Source organism: Lepisosteus platostomus, chromosome 23 (assembly GCF_059453375.1).
Source record: "Lepisosteus platostomus isolate fLepPlt1 chromosome 23, fLepPlt1.hap1, whole genome shotgun sequence".
Lineage (NCBI taxonomy): Eukaryota > Metazoa > Chordata > Actinopteri > Semionotiformes > Lepisosteidae > Lepisosteus > Lepisosteus platostomus.
In genome coordinates this window covers 12335094-12351648 of record NC_142633.1, presented here as the reverse complement: position 1 = coordinate 12351648, position 16555 = coordinate 12335094, and the positions used below count along the sequence as shown (strand labels likewise).

The following is a 16555-nucleotide window of genomic DNA, read 5'->3' as shown; positions in this document are numbered from 1 at the left end:
AATGATATGAAATGAATGGTATTAGCCTAAAACTATTTGTAAGACTTCATTTTTTTCCATGAAAGTTGGAAGAGAAATGTTACGCATGCTTGAATACATCCCTGAGATCAGAATCTTAAAAAAAAAAAAGGTTCACGATCCTCATATAGGAGAGTTTTCCTGTGGTACGGCGCCTCACCTGGCAGCTGCCATCCTCCTTTGCCCCACAATCACAGAAGAAGGAGCCATACTTGGCATAGGAAATCTCATGGTCTTTGTGGCACACCTTGGCACACACTGTACAAACCCCAACACCATCCACCATCTTGCACGTGTGGCAGTGATACCTGCAGGGGCAACAGACAAGAGTGTAAGATACCAGTGTGGTTTATACACATCTGCAAGTGCTGAATGTACAAGCCATTTTCTGTTACAGAGCACAAGGGGACTCGCAACAGGAATGGAAAATGTTCCTTATTAAAGTGGCACTGAACTTAAACAGTAAACACTTGAATTGGCAAGCTGAGAAACTCTGAGGCTATATTTCACCCTATGCAGAGGAGTATGGGCAAAAGCTCCTGGCAAAGCTACTGAACATCTTTCACAATAAGTAGGAATACATTATACAACAGCTCTTACCAGTGTTGGTTCATGAACTCTTTCTGTGTGATGGTGAAGGTGCACAGTTTATTGCAGAGAGAGTCTTCATCCTAGGAAATGCAAACACCACCCACAAGTCATAAGCACACAGCAAAAAATACACATGAAGAAATACTCATAACTGATGGGTGGCTTAGATGCAACATCTGCCTTATTACAATGGGAACAAAAACTCCGAAAACGACCACACAGTTTCAAAAACCCTATAAATAATCAGCCCTCTCCAAGATGGACCCATGTCAGGCCTTGCCTAATGCTAAATGCCACGTTCCCAGGAAATGCATGGGTTAGGTCTGCCTCATTTTGTGCTGGGGTTTAATCACAGCTGTATGTCAACACTGAGAATCTCATTTTAATATGGCAGTGCTGTGATTACAATGATCATTCCCTACAACTGCTGATGGCATTGCAAAAATCCCTTTATCTTTAAGGGAATGCGTGTCCCACAAGATACAGTCCATTTTAAGGGTTCCCTTCAGGTGCATCTGGGATTTAAACCGTTACACCAGATCAAGAAAACACCGTGTCTATCTTCAAGATACAAGCAGCCCATCCCTCACCGAATCCTCGGCCTGCGAGTCCTCCTCCTCCACCGCCAGCTCCTCCACCCAGTCGGAGTCCACCTCGATGGCCCGCTCCTCGCCCTCCACCAGCAGGTGCGAGGAGCCCTGGCCACCGCCCTGCCGCAGGGCGTTCATGACGTCCGCCAGGTAGGAGATGATGTGACAGGTGCACTCCAGCATGCTGGCATGCTGCAACAAAGACAGCCCACAATCGCACTCTTCCTTTCGCTATAAAACTATTCTCTGGAATGTGATTTGTTTACTTAAACATTTACACCCCTTCCATATACAGTAGATAGAATGGTTATATGGTATTTTTTTAATTTTTCTTCTTTTGGAAAACAAGTGTTTTCTAAAACTCAAGTAAATCTGGTGTGTGGCTTAGCCTCGGTGTTGTGCTCTCACCTTGCCCTGGGTCACGTTGGCACTCACTTTCTCCACCACGTTCTTCTGCGTCAGGTATTTTTTACTGGAAAACGAATGAAGAGCTACTGTCAATAAAATAAAGCAACTTTAAAACCCTCACAGACAGAACTGGCAATTTGTGAAAAATGGGCAACAGAAAGTTTGCCGGAATTAAGCCCATTCCTAAAATCTACGTAATTGCACCCAGAAAGTGAGATTCCACTTTTTAAACTTTATAGCCTGGGTACATTTTCTCATATTAAAGCCTGCTCAGATTGCTAAACTGAGTGTTTGACCTGGAGCGTCACATGAGGTTCTTTTGTCACTATCAGCGCTGATGAAAGCTCTCCAGATTTTGACCTAGCAAACCCTTGTGCAATGCACCCATGCTTTACTCACCATCTAGCCAGCCAATCCACAGCTGCCCGGTGGAGCTGCAGATGCCCAGCTCCTTGCCCCGCACTGGCCAGCGTCGCCATGACAGCCATAAGCTCCGGGAAGCCGGCGCCCTCCCCATTGGACAGCATCTCCGTCGCCATGGGGATGAGGGTGTTGAGCAGCACGGTGCACACGCCCTCCCCCACCTGGCTGTTGTCGCGGACGATGTAGGTGGTGAGCAGCTGCAGCAGCTGGCGGTTCTCCTGCACCGTCTCCAGCTGGTCCGATTCCTTGGGGGCCGAGGCCGTCATGCGCGTCAGCCAGGCCTGCAGCCGGGCTGGCTCCACGCACGCCAGCTGGGCCAGGGAGCCACACAGGCGCAGCAGGCTGGGGTTCGGGCTCTTCTCCGCTGGAAGCACAGCGAGCTCGGGTGTGAAAAGCCACGCTGGCACGCGACGGGTTTCTTCCAACATCCCAGAGCGGTATCCCAAACCCTAGTCCAGAGGAGCTCCAATCCAGCAGGTGTTACAAGTCACCGTTAAATCACTGATAAAGCCAGTGTGATCATGTAAACGGGTGATCTGTTAAAGTACCCTGAAAGAGCAGAGCTCTCTCAATTCAAAACTTTGCTTGCTTGTTTGTTTCATTAATGGCTGACAGGTGCTGCCAAGCTATTAAAACAGGCAACCGGTAAAACTACCTGGACTGGGACTCTGCAGGATCAGGGTTGGAGACCCCTGTTGAACAGATTAACTAACAGCTGATGATTTCTCTCTCCCCTAGGACCAACTGAAAGCATTTTCTTAGAAAGCTTTTTCAGTTGTTTTTTTACCCCCAGTAAATCTTTTTGCCACATACGGTATTAGATCAGTGATGTAAATATTGCTCCCCAAATCATACAAAAAAAAGTCAACAGTTTGTATCTCCTTTGCTGCACTGAAGGTTTTCACCATAACTTTTGTGCGAGACAAAAGGCATTTTTATTAAATAATAAATGTATTTCTAATTCTAATTTAATCCTTCTTTACTAACACCATTAAAGATGTATATTTTATCATGAACCATGTATATACAAGCTGAAACAACCTCCTACAAGGACTGAAAACTCATCCTCACCGAGCTGAAACAGTTTGGTAAAGAACTTCAAAACCCTGTTGCAGAATTTGGCAGAAAGGTTTTCATTTGCTGTGGCCATCATGATCTGGACTAGTTCTCCACTGGAAAATGAAAAAAATGGGAAGTTTCTCAGTGCCGTCAAACAGTGCTTTATGTAATTCTAAAGCAAATTCTTCAACAGGACCTTATAAGTAAAAAATAAAACCAGGACAATTAAGCAACAAGCACTGTTTACGATTAAGCTATAGAAGACACAATCAAACATGATTCCTGACTTTGGGTATAATTGGTCACTATAAATAAAAAACCTGCACTCCATGACCTCTTTCAAAATGCAATCTGCAGACAAGACAAATCAAATAGAAATGGTTGCTGGAGCACCTCATATAACCTTCAATGAAAGTAAACTACAAAATGTAAAAGAACCCAGTTTTTATTACAAAGTGGCATGGCTTTGCACAACGTTTTACAACACATCACACCTGCACAAGCCATCCTTCAGCAACGGGAGAGGAAGAACTGGTTGGGTGAGGGAGTTACCTGTCAGTGAAGAACTCCTCCATGGCCTTGCGGGCCTGGCTGCTCTCCAGCTGCTTCTCCAGGTACTGCAGACACTCCTCCAACACAGACTCGTCGAGACCACTGAGACACAGAAGAACTTTCATCAGGCTCAGCACCAAACAGGATACAGAAACCACTGGAATTGTGCAGTGCTTGTATATGCTGCACATATAGTTGTTTTTAACTTGAGTGGCTAGCTTGTAAACTACAATCACGTTAGCCAATTCAGATCATCCAGCTGTGAACTTTACTCCCTATGCCTTGCAATAGGAATTACAAAATATTGCTGAGAGTGTCTTAGCATTTTGGCTATAATGCTTACTGTGTTGATACCTTGTTTAGTTTAGGTAAAACCAGGAGATGCCTTGCTTAGTTTGGGTAAAGTCCTGGAGAATGGCCCACATTAAGCACTGGTGTCAGAATGACCAGCTATCCCATTATTAGAGAAGACTATTTCAGAAAGACAAAGGCAATTCTAACACTGATGAAGCACGAACGATGAGAATGTAGTGGTTGCCTATGGTGCAGTACTATTGAGATCTTTCAACTACTGGGAACAATAACTGGCTGATGAGATCACCTGTTGGGATCAGAGTGGTTGGCAATGATGTTGTAGCAGCCGGTGATGAGGCGGTCATAAACGCGGGCCAGGAACTCGTCCGACTCCGCGGGGCCAAGGATCCTCTCCAGGGAGGTGCTGCTGACCTCGGCCACACTCTCCATGCTGGTCTCCAGGAGCAGGGGCAGCAGCGTGCGGATCACCTGCGAGGGGTTCAGGTCCTCAGGGCACCAGCTGCAGCAGAGGAGACAGCAGGCCCGTGTCAACGGGTCAAGAGACGAGCCGCGACCGAAAATAAGAACCATCGCTACCTCACCCATGAGATCGGGTAAAAAACTGAAGGGGAAGGCAAACAAGGCCAGCGTATTTCTAACCTACGCGGGAAAAGTGGAATATGGAATACGAAACCAATAAACAGCAGAAAACCAGCACAAGAAGACGTGAGCTGAAATTGGAACCAAAATCTGCTGATCAGATGACAGGATTTCATGGCTAACGTATAGATCTTGTCTTCCAGTATTCTCAGAGGGCAGCGGGAGTGTGGTATGCCGGGAAGGGGTTCAGCGCACTTACACGATGAGGTCTCCCGTGAGGCGCACCAGGGAAAGCAGGATGTGTTTAAGCGATGAGGCCAGGGGCAGGCTCTGGTTGCTCAGCGTGCCAAGATGCGCCGCCTGGATGGCACTGATGTAGCTCTCTGCGGGGATTGTGTCATTGGCAAAGGCGTTGCGCTGGGCAGAGACAAAAAAAAACACGTTCTGAAGTCAGATTTCCCCTTTTCAAAAAGGTCCCCCAGAATTCAAAGTTCCTCGCGATCCGCATACCCATGAGCCGATGTTGGGGAACTCATTGGTGTTGATGTTGTTCCAGGCGTCACACAGGGTCTGCACAGCTGAGGGGAGATTCTGCATCACAGGCTGGGCTAGAAACAGAACACAGGAGATCCAGTCAGGGTGCTCCTGAAGCTCGATGCATTTCAACGAGGAAGCAAACGGATTTAAGACGCGCGAACGGCATTGCATTTCCAGAGTGCCTGTGAGCTGCCATCTCAAAACCAGAACTGCAAGGCCAGTTCTCAGGATCCACGTTATATATCATATTAACAGGCTCAACAAAGAGCCAACACACCATATATTAACACATCTTTATAAATTTACACCCATGGCCCAATAAAATCAATATTATCACAAATTAAACAAATGATTAACTCGCAAAGGAACCCTCAAAGTCGCTAAACTAAGCTTTTAAAAGACAGCTCCTACTTTCAGATTTGTTTGCTTTGTATAAACTGCTGTGATCACAAGAACCTTAGGAATTGCACAAAAAATGTGTATAGGCAAACATGCCTTAGTCACCTGCGTCATTTTAATGGGTGGTTAAAGATGCTTTCTTACTCATACATAGGTTCCATTACAAAAAAGATTACATGAAAACAGTAGGATTGTTAAAAGGGAACTGCAGTCCCAATTTCTCAGACCGGTTATTAAGTCTCAGTAACAAAACAAATTAGATGGCAGTATCGCAAAATGTTACAAATTCTGAATTACGCACAAAACTGTGAACTTTGTGAAAGTACCGTATGGTTGCCATGTAGTCGTAAACCACTGGTCTCGCCACAGGTGAGAATGAGAGTTTGCGCGGATTGTGACATAAGATCAGCCCTTCCTGCTCACTAGTTACTGTAATGACTAATTTAATTCGACATACGAGCGAATAAGTAAAGGTTGTGCAGCAGACATTACACTGCAGAAATGTGCAGTAAACAAATAGTACTTGTTGGCAACGGCATCTCGAAATCTAAAGTAATATTTCTATTGGATTAAAAGAGATGTATTCACAGGCCTGCTTGTTTACAATGTAATAGGGCTGCTTCATGTCACTGTACGTTTGGTTGCCTCGTTCTAAATCACAGACAAAGATGGTAATATAGCACTGTGCACACCTGGAAATCTAGCCTCTGTTTGTTATGGAAATGACGGTGTACATTTTACTTTCATTGTGATTTGAAATGCACTCAGCAGTGCCGATTCCTTCCAACCTTGAAATACAGAAATAGCGTTGCAGTTCCCCATTATTAACCAATCCCTTATTTCTGTAAAGTTTTAAAACACGTGAACACTAGAGAAGCAAGTACAGGGCAGAAGGCAGAGGTAGGAGGTGTGTGAAAACTCCTAACAGGACATGACCCAAGAAAAACAAAAAAAAGCCCTCTGAAATGTCAGCGGGGGTGACTGGTGCACTCACCCAGCACGTTGGCTTTGCAGCGCGTTGACCCAATAGACAGGACAGCGGCGTAACCCTGCAGCTTCTCCTCCGAGCGCTTGTTCTCTCCTTCCTCGGGGAGACTCATCAACAGATAGGACCTGTCGCACAGGACGAGGGCGTTTGCCGGTTAGCTCATCGAGAGAAAAGCATCAAGCGAGCCTCAGGCCAACATAACCTAACAATTCCTCAAAGAACAGTTTACCACGTTTCCCAGTCTAAACCTCAAGCTGGGTGCTAAGTAAGGGCCTGGAGCTGATCAAGCTGAATCGGTTGTCCTGATCTAACCAGCGTTCCAAGCGGCCCAGCTGAAGACTCGGGGAAATCCGCGGCAGCTGACCTGGCAAAGGCGGTGTAGGTGTCGATGAGCTGCAGCGCGGCGGGGAGCAGGTTCTTGGTGATCTCGGAGGACTTGTGGGGGTCGGTCTCGGCGGCCACTTTAGAGAAGTGCTCGTCCAGCGAGACCTGCACCTTGGAGATGACCGCGTCCAGGGTGTAAATGGTCTGCAGGTTGGGCACTTGGAGAGACAGGATGGCGCTGGGATCGATACAGCAGAATGACGAGATCTGGAGAGGGCAAAGACTTAAGTCAGCGCCTGGCATGAACAAATGTTTTATGTCAATGTCACCTATTCATTAAACACCTCATGCAACTCCACTTAATTTACCCCTGTATTTACTGTACTTAGACATTTAGCTTCTTTAGAAACTTTCAAAACATTTTGCCAACCTCTTGTTTACTGAAGCACTCCTATATCGAGCAGTGGTCACAAACATTTCTATTTGTCAGCACGAAAAACACAGTTTTGATTCTACCGCACACAAGTAAGAGCATGGACTCCAAAAACAAAACTGGGAGTGCATCACAGCAGTCCTGTCTTGGGCTGCCAAGGATTCAGGAGAGCGATTCGTTTTTTGACAACGGACGCAGACGGAGGCACAAATACAGCCCGACGGCTCTTGAAATAAGGCTCACCTGCCGAGCGATGTACTCCTCTGCCAGCTCCACATCGTACTTCACAGCGCTGCACTTGGCCGACGCCACTTCGATCAGAGAGGCAGCGTGCTCCGGTTTCATTCCTTGTTTAATAAGGTGCTCCTGCAATCAAGGATGAAAAAAAAATATATATATATTTGACCTCATTCCAAAGAGGTGTGACCAGACAGATAATGATAACAAAGCTGCCTCATTCCAAGGGCCTAACAATCTATCACATTCTTGGGGCCTGCTCAGAAACCAAATGGAACAATCCTTAGTAAGGATCAAGTTGCTGGTGTTGTCAATTTTAAAGTCAATCTATTCATTTTCTAAGTGCTTCTTCCTGAGGGTCATGGGGCAGCTGGTGCTCGTCTCAGCAAGCTATGGGCACGAGGGAGGGGTCATTTAAACTTATTGCAGCAATGGCATGTTACCTTTTTTCAATGCCACGTTGAGAAACGGCGCGAGAAACGCACCCACCCACCACACCCGGTGGGCAACCCCCGCTCACCTTGATCCAGTTGACGTAGGTGCCGACGCGGAGCCTGGACGACCAGCGCAGGGTGTGCAGGATGTCGCTCTCGCCGGGGTCGCTGGTGCTCGGTTTCAGCTGGTCAATGTAGGCCTTGGAAGGCGGCAAGATGCCCAGGATCCGCCACAGAATGAGGAAGTAGTACTGGAGGGAGCAGGCCTCCTGCAGCACAGCGAGAAGCAAGACCGGCGTCACGCTCCGAACGGAATGAAGCATTCCACAAATCGGAAAGGGGGCTACAGCCGATGGAAAGGTCACGGTAGAAGACCACCCAAAAATGTTTTGAGAAGCGTTTAGAAATCGGTGACTACGAAACTGCTCAGCACACACTACCACCGGACAAGGCAATCTGCATGGCCGTGTGTAAACTGCAGGGCGTATACTACAAAAACGTACACTTTCCAGAATGGAAACAGAAATGGGCATTAAAGTCCATTCCATGGTTTAAGCTTTTTTTTTTTAATTCTACAGAAACATGTGATCTCAACAGCACTAAGTACAATCATTGCAGTATTCCAAAAATTCACATAAATGCTTAAAGAGAAATTGTTCATTGTTGAAGCCTCCAGGCTGGTGGTCTTACCAGGGGTGTGATCGTTTTGTTCTCCTGCCTCCTGGTCATGTCGAACTGTGAGCCAGCAGACAGGAGGGAAATCAGGTAGGAGTACAGCTCATCATACTTTGTCGCTCTGTTAAACAGGACCTGGAACACCTGTACAAATGGAAACCCATGTCAGTCACGAAAGACCCTGTTTTTTAATTCAAGAGCAGCGGCTCACAAAACGAGTCATTAAAAGTCAAATTCTGTTCTGAACAGGAAAGAAAGAACTATGAATAAATTACGGCTAAAATATTGTAAGGATAAAGTTGTCCCCAACTCTGGACTTCACAATGTTTGCTTTCCGGATAGTAAAACCTACATTTTAAAACAAGCTTGTTAGAATTTGAAATCCTTTCAGTATAAATTACTAAGGGTGGGATTAGTGTGTTTTACCGAGCTGTCCAAGTGGCTTCGGTCATCTTCTGATGCTTCGGGTGAAAGGACACAGTAGAATTTAGGCTGAGGTGTGGAATCTGCACAAAAGATAAAAGCACCCGTTAATTTCTACCAATAAACGACTGCATCTTGACAACCAACGCCTTCTTTGAGATAATCTTGGCTATGCTGCAGGACATAAGCATACCCTCAACTCCTATACAAGTATCATGGAATTTCAAGAACTGAAACTTCCAACGCCACAACACCAAGTAAGTAGCAAGCGATCAGGAAAGAATAAGTTGTAAAGTGAGGGCGCTGCCTACCTGCCGGGCAGTGCTTTGTCCAGTTCTCCTCCACCTCCTTGAAGCCATAGTAAAGAGGAGCTGTGCTGCGCTTGCTCCCCTCCTGGCCAGGAGTGCCCCCAGCCACCGGGGGAGTAAGCAGGTTATACTGGACCTGGAAACACAAAGAGCATGTCTTGATCCTTCCCAGAAAGACTTTTCATTCCCGTCTGTTAAAACTTCTCTATATTGCAGAGTCACATATCAGGAAAGAGGACTTACAAGGACTTGGGATCTGATCCTTCATTTAAAGCCATGGGTTCTTTTTCAAAAATAGGATCTACTGTGTGATTGTTGCCAGGATACTAAGCCCCATAAGAACTGTGACTGAAATGATGTGTGAAAGGTGTCCCTATGACACTTTGAGCAGAACCAACCACAGATAACCCTTCCCTTCATCCAGGACCCTCATAAAAACAGTTATAAGTGGAATTAAGCCAGTCGGCACGTCTGACCCATCAAGTACTTAGTAGGGAACTGAGCCAAGGATCTCGGCATCCCTTTGGGTAAAGAAGGGCCTCCAGTTCTCGGTATTAAAAGCACATCCATGACCCTCACTGATATCACTTCAAAACCGACCTAAAGGCCCACGAACACAGCAGGACGTTTGGAGTCATCTGGGAATGCAGAGTGCCTCCTACCTGCTCAAAGAGGTACATGGGGACTCTGGAGTACTGATGCAGCAGGTAGTCGAAGACCAGCAGAATGCGAGCCAGGTGGAGGGGCACTGCGTGCAGCTGCGTGTCGACGCGGGCGGCCACCTCGGCGATGGCCTGCGTGCACATGGCCAGCACGCTGCCCCGCCCCTTCTCCGAGAAGCTGTGGAAGATGAGCAGCAGCAGCTGCAGGTGCTCCACATTCAGGTCCTCCACGTCGCTTGGCATCGCCCCCTGCAGGGCGTGCTGCTTCAGCGTCCCCACGAACCTACGCAAGAACAAGGAAGCGCAAACACGTGAGAGTCGGGCTGTGGGCTCGGATCGGGGCATTGAGAATGGGCGGTGCTTTGTGTGCGGAATCTGAATGCTCTGCTTGCATTTGCCTGCTTCCCCAAGACAGGCTGGCTGGGATAAGTGTTTAACTGGGTCTCTACACCTGGCTCACACTTTGGCCATTACTGTTTGGACTTTCTTGGAGGAAGGGAAAAAGCCACTGATTGCAACAGTTGCTTTTTGACCTGGTGTTGTTAGGCACTGTGCATGAAGGACAAGGCGGCTGTGAGGGCATCCTACCTCTCCCAGACCTTCATGCACTCCGGCACGTCGGGGTTCCCCTGGACACTGGCCTTGTGCTGCCAGATGAGCAGCAGCCTGGAGAGCACCGAGAGAGACTGGGGCTGAATGTACAGAGGCCATAGCCCCTCGGAGAAAGGCGCTACTCCCAGCTGCTGCAGAAGGGTGTTCTAAGGAAGAGAAATGAGCAGGTTAATGGGCTGCATCAGGCAAGGGTTTAAATCACTTACAGAACCCTGTGCAGGTCGGCCAATTTTGTTTTGTGCATAGAATTCAGCTGACGTTCTCATCCGGTAAATGAACATTAACGAAAAACTAAACAAGCAGATGCAATGGAAACAAAGGGACTGCATTGGTTATTGATCCTTTGCTGCTATTCCAACATCTAAACCGCGCATCAGATTACACAAGTGCAAACAGCAAAAAGATCTTTAAAGCTCAGCATTACGCGCACTGCTCCTAACCAAATACACTGTGCCTTACCTGCAGCGCTGGTGAAGGCAGATCAGACGTCACCAGTGAGTGGTTGAAGTGATAAAGAGCAGATGCAAACTCTTCATCAGATGACCCTACGGTTAAGGAAACTGAATTTGGTAAGAAAAGAAAAATGGACTCAACTAAATAAACTCATGTGATGACGAGAGCAACTCCATTAGAGAAATATTTTCAACTGGCAACTTAAAAGTAAACAGTAAGACAGCAGGATGTCTTCAAAATTTAAAGATTACAAGTAGTACTCTATGCATGTAAGAGGAAAGCAGGTAGTAGTTTGGAAATTGACAGTTGTATCTTTAAGAAAAACTGAATCTTCACTGAAACTGAATCATGAAACAAGTGTTCACTTGTCAACACTTGAAGGTCTCCAGATAGAAATGAATAAAGCCTCCGTTCAAGTGTCTATCTACAGCACTGTTTAAAGCTCACCCTTGACGTCCTTGTCTACATCTTTGATGATGCTGGCCAGGGTGGCCATGTGCTGCTCTGTCAGAGACACACTCAGGTAGTTGCGAATGAAGTTGTTCCTGGATTTCAGCATTGAGGTGGTGATGAAGTTCAGAATGCTGGAGGCCAGGCTTAAAAACTGAAAGGGACAACCCCGACATTTCAAACCACATCATTTAATCTATCAGACGAGCTATTTGTACACAGTTTACCCACATAAACAGTCAAAAATGGTCTTCCTTCAACTAATTTTATTACCCCTAAGTTCGAATGTTAAATGGCATTCCCAAAGAAAATGTCAGGGCTCTCACCAGCTCCGGATCCTTGCGGCTGGCCAGGATGTTGCCATTCTCCCCAGCGGTCTGCTTGCTGGGACTCTTCAGCCGGGGGGACGTCTCCAGTGGGGGTGGGGGAGGAGGTGGGGGTGGGGCCACCTTCTCTTTGCTGGGAGAGATTGTCTCCTCAAACCACAGGCCCAAGATGGGCTCACTGTCATCATCTGCAACACACAGCACGGAGATTCATTTCAGGACATGGTTCAGACCCCAAGGAGAGCTGGACTAAACCACAGGAAAACACAGCAAAGCTTTCTTGAAATCAAGGGGAGGGGTATAGCTATCCTTCCTTCATTATTTTTTGTATCAGTTAGGCCCTGAGCAAGTTAACCAGCTTGCAACTGTGCAAGTACCTTGACTGCTGTCTTCCTCTGTACTGCTGAAGTCATCCTCGTAGTACGTATTGGAGTCTGTGGAGGCACTGGCATCACTGCTCACCGAACCTTTTCTCTGGCGCTGGAGGACACAGGCCTGGAAAGAACAAGATGGGGGGTTTGTATAGCCTTCATTCTGAGCCCTCTCGTTTTAGAATGAGTGGACCTAACAGGAGCACGATTGCAAAAAAATGCCGAGTACAAACTGGAGCAGACTAACAGAGGTGCTGGAGAGTTTTGTCCGGTGCATCTTGCCTGACAACAGAAGGAATGTAAGCACGCAAGGACTGTACTACTTTAAGAACTTCCCTTTTCTAATATTCTATGCATTTGCATATAGATGCCACTTCTGATGCAACAGCTTTCAAAACACAAGCGATCTTGTTACCTTTCGGTAGGAGGTGGACAGCAGAGTGAAAAGCAAGTTGGTGAGTGGCACAGAGTCGATCAGTCTCTGCACCCTCTGGATGGAGGTGCTCTGGGCCATGATGTTGAGCTCTGCCGGAGGGCCATCGCTTGACCAGTCCTGTGAAGGTAAAGCCATCAGTTGCTAATTTGCTGCCCGAGACTCCCTGGAAAACCAGCCGGTACGCAGGCTCTCAGCTGCACTCACCCGGTGCAGTGCCTCTACTTGCAAATCCTGGAAGAGTGACGTGAGCAGTTTTATGGCGTGGTTGGCCAGGACTACAGAAAGAACTCCAAATCCTTGATGTCTACAATCACAAAAAGGCATTAAACTTAAAAACGTGCACATGTGAGAGCTTAATATTCAAAATAATGGAAAAAAATCAGACGTGCCTACTAGAACGAGGTAGTCATTGAATCTGTTCTTACTCACTGAAGCATACACTTAATTTGAGATGAAACTATCAACAGAACACAAGACTGTACCGTGTCAATATTCAGTACTCTTGTGCCTCTCTAGAAGACGATCTGAGAAATGAATTCCGAGGACTGCAATAGGGTTTTCAAGCATACCCCTTCCCCGGCCCCAGCTTGGGTGATCCCGCCCCATCCTTAGTGCGGGCGGCGATGTCCCGGACACGCAGGGCAGCCAGAGGGTCCTTCTCCTTGCCCTTATCAGCCAGGGCAGTGGGGCTGAGGTTCAGGATCAAGTACAAGCTGTTTAGCAGGCACCATGCTCCCAGAAGCTGGAAGTTCTGATAATGCTGTAAGAAGAAAGCAAAATTACTAGGACTATTTGCAACAAAACAGGGCATTCATTTTTGCTGCATTCTCTCTCTTCAATTCAGATAGCATACCACAGGGAATGGAAATTGAGATTTCTTTCAAAATACATTCATGCTTTATCAATTGGATTTGTGTTTTGATGTAATCATTAATAAGGCACTGAAACAAGCTATCAATAAATCACTCATGTATTCCTTTAAGACCATGTTGTGAATTTGAGAAAGTCACATCTACTGCCCTCCAACACAAAGCTGTAAATGTGTCTTGATATTTAAGATTCCAATTCCAGACGTGAATAGGACCTCCCCCGTGTGGTATGTCTGTATAAAAAAAAAGTCTGCAACAACTAACCTCACCACCTGCTCGACGGGAGTTGCTAATAGCCTGTCCAATCATGTCATAAATTTCAAGCTGTTGGGGAACAAAATTTGTTTACATTTAGTTCAGACTGCGATATTCTTTGAAAACTAGGTGTAAAAAGCAAAAAGCACAGTCCTACAAAAAATACTGGAAAAAAAGCAGTGAAGCGCTCTGACTGGATTACACAGTACTAAACATCCTGGCATCACTGTCCAGGTACAGGCTTATGATCTATGAATCAGACTGTAAGGCACAATCATCCTTCAAACACATACTGTCAAGCTGAACTCCTACACCTCAACCGCCAACAATGCAAAGTTCCAAGACTGAGATACTGCTGTGCCTAACATACTCTCCTGTACTGAACCGTGAATACATTTCCAGTTACTGGGAAGCGGCTTATGTTTATGGTACTTTATGCCAATTGTGCACAGTGCACTTTTAAGTCTTCAAAGGCTTAGAGGTCATGAACAAGCAATAGCAGTCAGGACAGAAGACATGCAGTCGATGGGAGAATACTGACACATTTCTGGACTATTGTAGCAGCATCTTTCTCATAGTCTTCCTCCTTGGAGCCGGTGGAGGCAGTGCGCAGCTGAAGACCGCTACCAACATGCAGAATGGCCATGCAGGTGGCTACACTAACACCTGAGAAGAAAGCAGGATTGATTTTTGATGAAAATGAAAGAAATGAACCACAGTACTTAATGAAGATTTATGGCAAGCTGTGATGGGGCGAATCTCCCAAGCCCCTCATTACTGCATGACCAAACTAATGCTATTGTTAGTGGTCTGAAACGTCTTTAGCACTACTAGTTTTTATCGTCCACAATTCCTTGGAGGGTTCAGGCCACTGAATGAAAACAGACATCCAATGCAAGGTGTATATTTCATAACCAACTAGAAACCCATTGTCAGTAAGCTTTGAGTCATCTGTTTCTTTTGAGTTAACCACTTTGACGTTTTAAACCATAAATCAGGTACTTGTAAAAATGTAATTCTATGTTTAATCAGTGGTCACATACCAAAGACTGTAAACAAAATCTGTATACAGCTACCAGTGGCCTTAATATTAGAAGGATATATTGCTATGCAAAACTGTAAAACTATGCTCAGCGTTGGTTAGTATGAACTCCTAATCTGCGCCTGTGGCTGGAAGGTTGCCGGTTTGAATCCTGTGGCCGGCAGAGGAATCCTACTCTGTTGGGCCCCTGAGCAAGGCCCTTAACCCCCAACTGCTCCAGGGGCACCGTATAAATGGTTGACCCTGCGCTCTGACCCCAAGCTTCTCTCCCTGTCTGTGTCTGCGTGTCTCATGGTGAGCAATATGGGGTATGTGAAAAGACAAATTCCCAATACAAGAAAATTGTATATGGCCCATAAAAGTGATATTATCTAAATATCATTGAACTACAGTATGTTACAGAACATTAATATTCGTTTTAAAAAACAACACAAGGAGAAAATCATATTAAACCATAACCTACCTGCATAGAGACAGCTGAGGGCAAGAACAGTCACATCTAATAATCTTCCAGGAGTCAGGGGCTCCAGCACAGGCAGAGACAGCGTGTCTAGGGCCATTGTCACATCAATCACAAGGGAATGAAACCTACATCGACACAGAAGCAGCAGTGAGCTCAGCTCTCCGCCCTCGGGATTTATCTTGCAAGATTAGAGCATTGTTTCAAATGATAAACTTGAAAACAGTTTCCTGCATACCCAAAGGGTTGTGGGAGTATGGAACAAACTACCCAGGGCGTTTCTCAAAAAGAGTAGGGGTGTAACCCCAGCGTCCGATTCAAATTTCCCCTTGGCCCTTACCAATCATGGCCTCCTAATAATCCCCATCTCTGAATTGGCTTCATTACACTGCTCTCCTCCCCACTGATGTGTGGGGAGCGTTCTGGCGCACTATGGCTGCCGTCGCAACATCCAGGTGAGGCTGCACACTGGTGGTGGTGGAGGGGATCCCCATTACCTGTAAAGCGCTTTGAGTGGAGTGTCCAGAAAAGCGCTATATAAGTGTAAGAACTTATTAATTATTATTATTACCCAACCCCAGGGGTGAAGCCAGTACTTGATTTTCATGCAAGAAACAGCTGGATAAAACCACTGGATCAATCAGCTACAGAAGAGACTAGAGGGGCTCGACGGCCTCCTCTTCCCCAAGTCAAGAGCGATCTGAGGCTCTGCGCTGCCGCCTGGCGAAGTCCAGTACCCACCCGTTGCGCACGGCTGTGGCGTCTGCGACGGTGGCCGGCATGATGAAGAAGGAGTTGGCCGAGACAGCGTCCTGGAAGCGGTTGATGTAGCGCAGGAAGTACGGCAGGTTGAGGCACACACGCAGCAGCTTCTCCGAGCCTCCTGTGGAGAACACAGCGCGCTACACTCCTGCACATCTACACCTCTGGCACAGGACACACCCCCAACATACCAGCCCCCTCCAGCCCCAAAAGGACCCGATCGGACAAAATCGGCTGGATGCTTGTGCGGGACACGCTAGCGTTTGTCAGAATGATGACATTTTGGTACCTCTGAATCTTTAGTGGAACAGAATGTGGAAAACTTAAAATTGTGCAAAACAATTACAATGCCCATTTTCAATTATCCACCACGTCAAAATAAGAACTTTTAGTTACAAGCCCTGTGAACAATATATGAGAGCAAGGAACTGCATCAGCATACAAGTTCCATAGGAACAAGGAAAGGTCAATTCCAAGATGAAAAGTAACTTCCTTTTTCCTTTGCAAATAATAGCTATTACAGCACTTACTCTAAACTCTATACAAATATAGTTTATTGTCTGG

The 16555-nt window shown here is 46.4% G+C and overlaps 1 protein-coding gene across 3 annotated transcripts in view; it reads right to left on the bottom strand.

Moving 5' to 3' along the window:
- The window catches only part of ubr4 (ubiquitin protein ligase E3 component n-recognin 4), a 70136-nt gene that overhangs the window by 47446 nt on the left and 6135 nt on the right, over nt 1-16555 (bottom strand). For all 3 annotated transcript variants that reach the window (XM_088616891.1, XM_088616892.1, XM_088616893.1), the window contains exons 7-36: nt 15971-16112; nt 15233-15357; nt 14269-14393; nt 13737-13796; nt 13173-13363; nt 12808-12907; nt 12583-12720; nt 12174-12291; nt 11797-11984; nt 11468-11624; nt 11027-11112; nt 10544-10713; nt 9956-10238; nt 9297-9429; nt 8989-9068; nt 8578-8706; nt 7974-8156; nt 7460-7582; nt 6824-7050; nt 6466-6584; nt 5046-5143; nt 4795-4952; nt 4243-4455; nt 3642-3743; nt 3102-3202; nt 2007-2394; nt 1608-1671; nt 1200-1391; nt 619-689; nt 179-326 (exon numbers count right to left, since the gene is read on the bottom strand). In XM_088616891.1, coding sequence (XP_088473017.1) covers nt 179-326; nt 619-689; nt 1200-1391; nt 1608-1671; nt 2007-2394; nt 3102-3202; nt 3642-3743; nt 4243-4455; nt 4795-4952; nt 5046-5143; nt 6466-6584; nt 6824-7050; nt 7460-7582; nt 7974-8156; nt 8578-8706; nt 8989-9068; nt 9297-9429; nt 9956-10238; nt 10544-10713; nt 11027-11112; nt 11468-11624; nt 11797-11984; nt 12174-12291; nt 12583-12720; nt 12808-12907; nt 13173-13363; nt 13737-13796; nt 14269-14393; nt 15233-15357; nt 15971-16112 — 4412 coding nt within the window. The remainder of the gene's footprint in view (nt 1-178; nt 327-618; nt 690-1199; nt 1392-1607; nt 1672-2006; nt 2395-3101; nt 3203-3641; nt 3744-4242; nt 4456-4794; nt 4953-5045; nt 5144-6465; nt 6585-6823; nt 7051-7459; nt 7583-7973; nt 8157-8577; nt 8707-8988; nt 9069-9296; nt 9430-9955; nt 10239-10543; nt 10714-11026; nt 11113-11467; nt 11625-11796; nt 11985-12173; nt 12292-12582; nt 12721-12807; nt 12908-13172; nt 13364-13736; nt 13797-14268; nt 14394-15232; nt 15358-15970; nt 16113-16555) is intronic.